The sequence below is a fragment of the Penaeus japonicus genome, unplaced genomic scaffold, assembly GCF_977035675.1.
Source record: "Penaeus japonicus unplaced genomic scaffold, GWHDUDI00000001_assembly GWHDUDI00000010, whole genome shotgun sequence".
NCBI classification, from domain to species: domain Eukaryota; kingdom Metazoa; phylum Arthropoda; class Malacostraca; order Decapoda; family Penaeidae; genus Penaeus; species Penaeus japonicus.
The window spans coordinates 32,559,658-32,562,157 of NW_028234412.1; the positions used below are offsets into that span (position 1 = coordinate 32,559,658).

The window sequence follows — 2,500 nt, forward strand, 5'->3', positions numbered from 1 at the left end:
ATGGAGGGTTTAATCTTTATTCCAGTATAAGACATTGTATAAATGAACACACACACAGGCATGTATAAAGAAAATCCTTTCTCTACCTCTAACTCTCCAAAAGTGATTACTGTGGTTCTTTGTCCTGGATGCTCAGGAGCGCCAAGAATTTCCAAAATTTAGGGATACGTGTCATGAGGGGAACATACAGATGATATTAATGGCTTCTTATGAGATTTATGAGATTCTTTTTACCAATCCCATTGCTAGAAATTTCCGTCTTTCCTTTATTTCCTTTTTTTGTTGAAAGATTATTTCTATGGAGCAAATTCTCTCACTGATACTTGAGACTACCTTTCAGTTTCATCAAATTCGTTCTCTAGATTTACTTAGCACAATTTTTTTTTTATCACTTCTGATATCATAATCGTTTGTCATGTCTTGTATGTCACTAATTTAATCAAATATTTGCATATATATTTGTCAGTTTATCATATATAGGTTCTTTCTAAGTACATTCTCTTCTACTAACTCTCTACCAAATCAACAAACGAATAATTTTGGGAGACTTTTATATTCATCAAAGAATAACATCATTTTAACCTCACACAAAAAACTAGTTCTAACCTACGTTCTTCACAGCTTGAAACAGTCCATCACCAAACGACCAGATTAATCATGCCACCAGATTACCTTATGCACGCTTTACAGTTTCTTGACTTTATGCTATTAAGTGAGATTTATCACTGTGTTTACTTTCTGTCTCTTTGCATTTGTCTGACTACAATCCTATGTCCCTCGCCTCCGTAGCACCTTTCCATTCAAGCTTCAGCTCTGATCAACTTTGATATTTCTTCCATGTTGGTAAAATGGTTTTGATGCAAATTAATCTCTTAGTTTGCTCTTCCTTGTAACCTGTTTCTGTGTATGCATATGAAGTCACAAAGGTCAACGGAGCTGGAATGGGAGCATATATACTATCTACTTAACCCATTTTCATCCTATACATGGCTTGCTTTGACTTTCCTTGTAAATAGTTACTTTCATCTAATACTTTTTTGTAATTTCAAACCCTTACGATATTCTATATTCTCAGATGTATCGACCTTTGATTAGGATAAATTCTATATGTTTTTCTTCTCTCAAAAAACAACTTTGAGTAGTTCATGTGCTTCCTGTCTCTGATACTTCTTCATCAAATCCTAAGGCCACATTTCTTTATTATTAACAAGGAAAGCAAAATAAACCTTTCATTCCTATGAATGTCCTATCACTATGATTTCCTGTTATTAACTCATATCTGCAGCCACTTTTCATGACCATCCATAGTCGAATACGCCTTTTAGGGGTTTCACTATCTCCTCTTCGGGATTTTGATGAGCCTTCCGTTCAGTGTTTTGACGTTTCTAATGCTCAATGTTAGTACAAATCTTTACTCTCTCTCTCTCTCTCTCTCTCTCTCTCTCTCTCTCTCTCTCTCTCTCTCTCTCTCTCTCTCTCTCTCTCTCTCTCTCTATATATATATATATATATATATATATATATATACATACATATATACCTATATACACACACACACACACACACACAAACACACAACACATATATATATAATATATATATAATATATATATATATATATATATATATATATATATATATATATATATATACATATATATATATATGTATAAATAGATATATATATATATATATATATACACATGTGTGTATGTGTGTATGCGCACGCGCGTGCGTGCGTGTATGTTTCTGTGTGTTTGGCAACCCGCACACATCATTATCATTAAATCACCCCTACCCTCATTACTGCTATTACATAACAATACCAATATAACCAACCCCCAATTACCATTACCATCGACCATTTACCCAAAACCATCTCTCCCTCTACTCAACCTACAACATCTCCCCCCCCCCTCCACCCCCTCCCCCACAGGAATGCATGCCGGAACCCCTCGTGCCGACCGTCCTGTCACCGAAGCTCCGCCGCATCATAGGTTTCCACCGGTGCGCGAGGGAGATGCGGTACCAAGCCTGCGTCAAGCACGATTACAGACAGCGTTTGACCCAGTATGACCTGACCGAACTTCCGGTCGTTGATGGCGTGGAACCGCTTGATATGCTGGTGTCTGTGATGAACTTTGCTGAGAATGCGAATGATTTTTTGTTGTATTGAATATTGTCTTGAAAAGGAAGTAAATGGTTAAAGTCATTTTTATTGTTGTAATCTTTCAATATATTACCATTTGTGTTATTATCATTATTATTACTATTAATGCAAATTACTATTACTATTACTATTACATTTCTATTACTATTATATTACTATCACTATTATTATTAATATTACTATTACTATTATTATTACTACCACTATTACTATTACATTACTATTACATCACTATTATTTTGCTATTACTACCATTATTATTACTATTACTATCATTATTATTGTTATTATTATTACCATTATCATTACTATTACCATTACTACAAATGT

The 2,500-nt window shown here is 34.2% G+C and overlaps 1 protein-coding gene across 1 annotated transcript in view; it reads left to right on the plus strand.

The window, feature by feature from the left end:
• The window catches only part of LOC122245217 (uncharacterized), a 12,536-nt gene extending 10,322 nt beyond the window's left edge, over positions 1-2,214 (plus strand). Inside the window, exon 7 of the mRNA XM_086540419.1 lies at positions 1,937-2,214. Within this exon, the coding sequence (XP_086396545.1) occupies positions 1,937-2,176 (240 nt within the window). The 3' untranslated portion in view covers positions 2,177-2,214. The remainder of the gene's footprint in view (positions 1-1,936) is intronic.
• Positions 2,215-2,500: the final 286 nt, after the last annotated feature.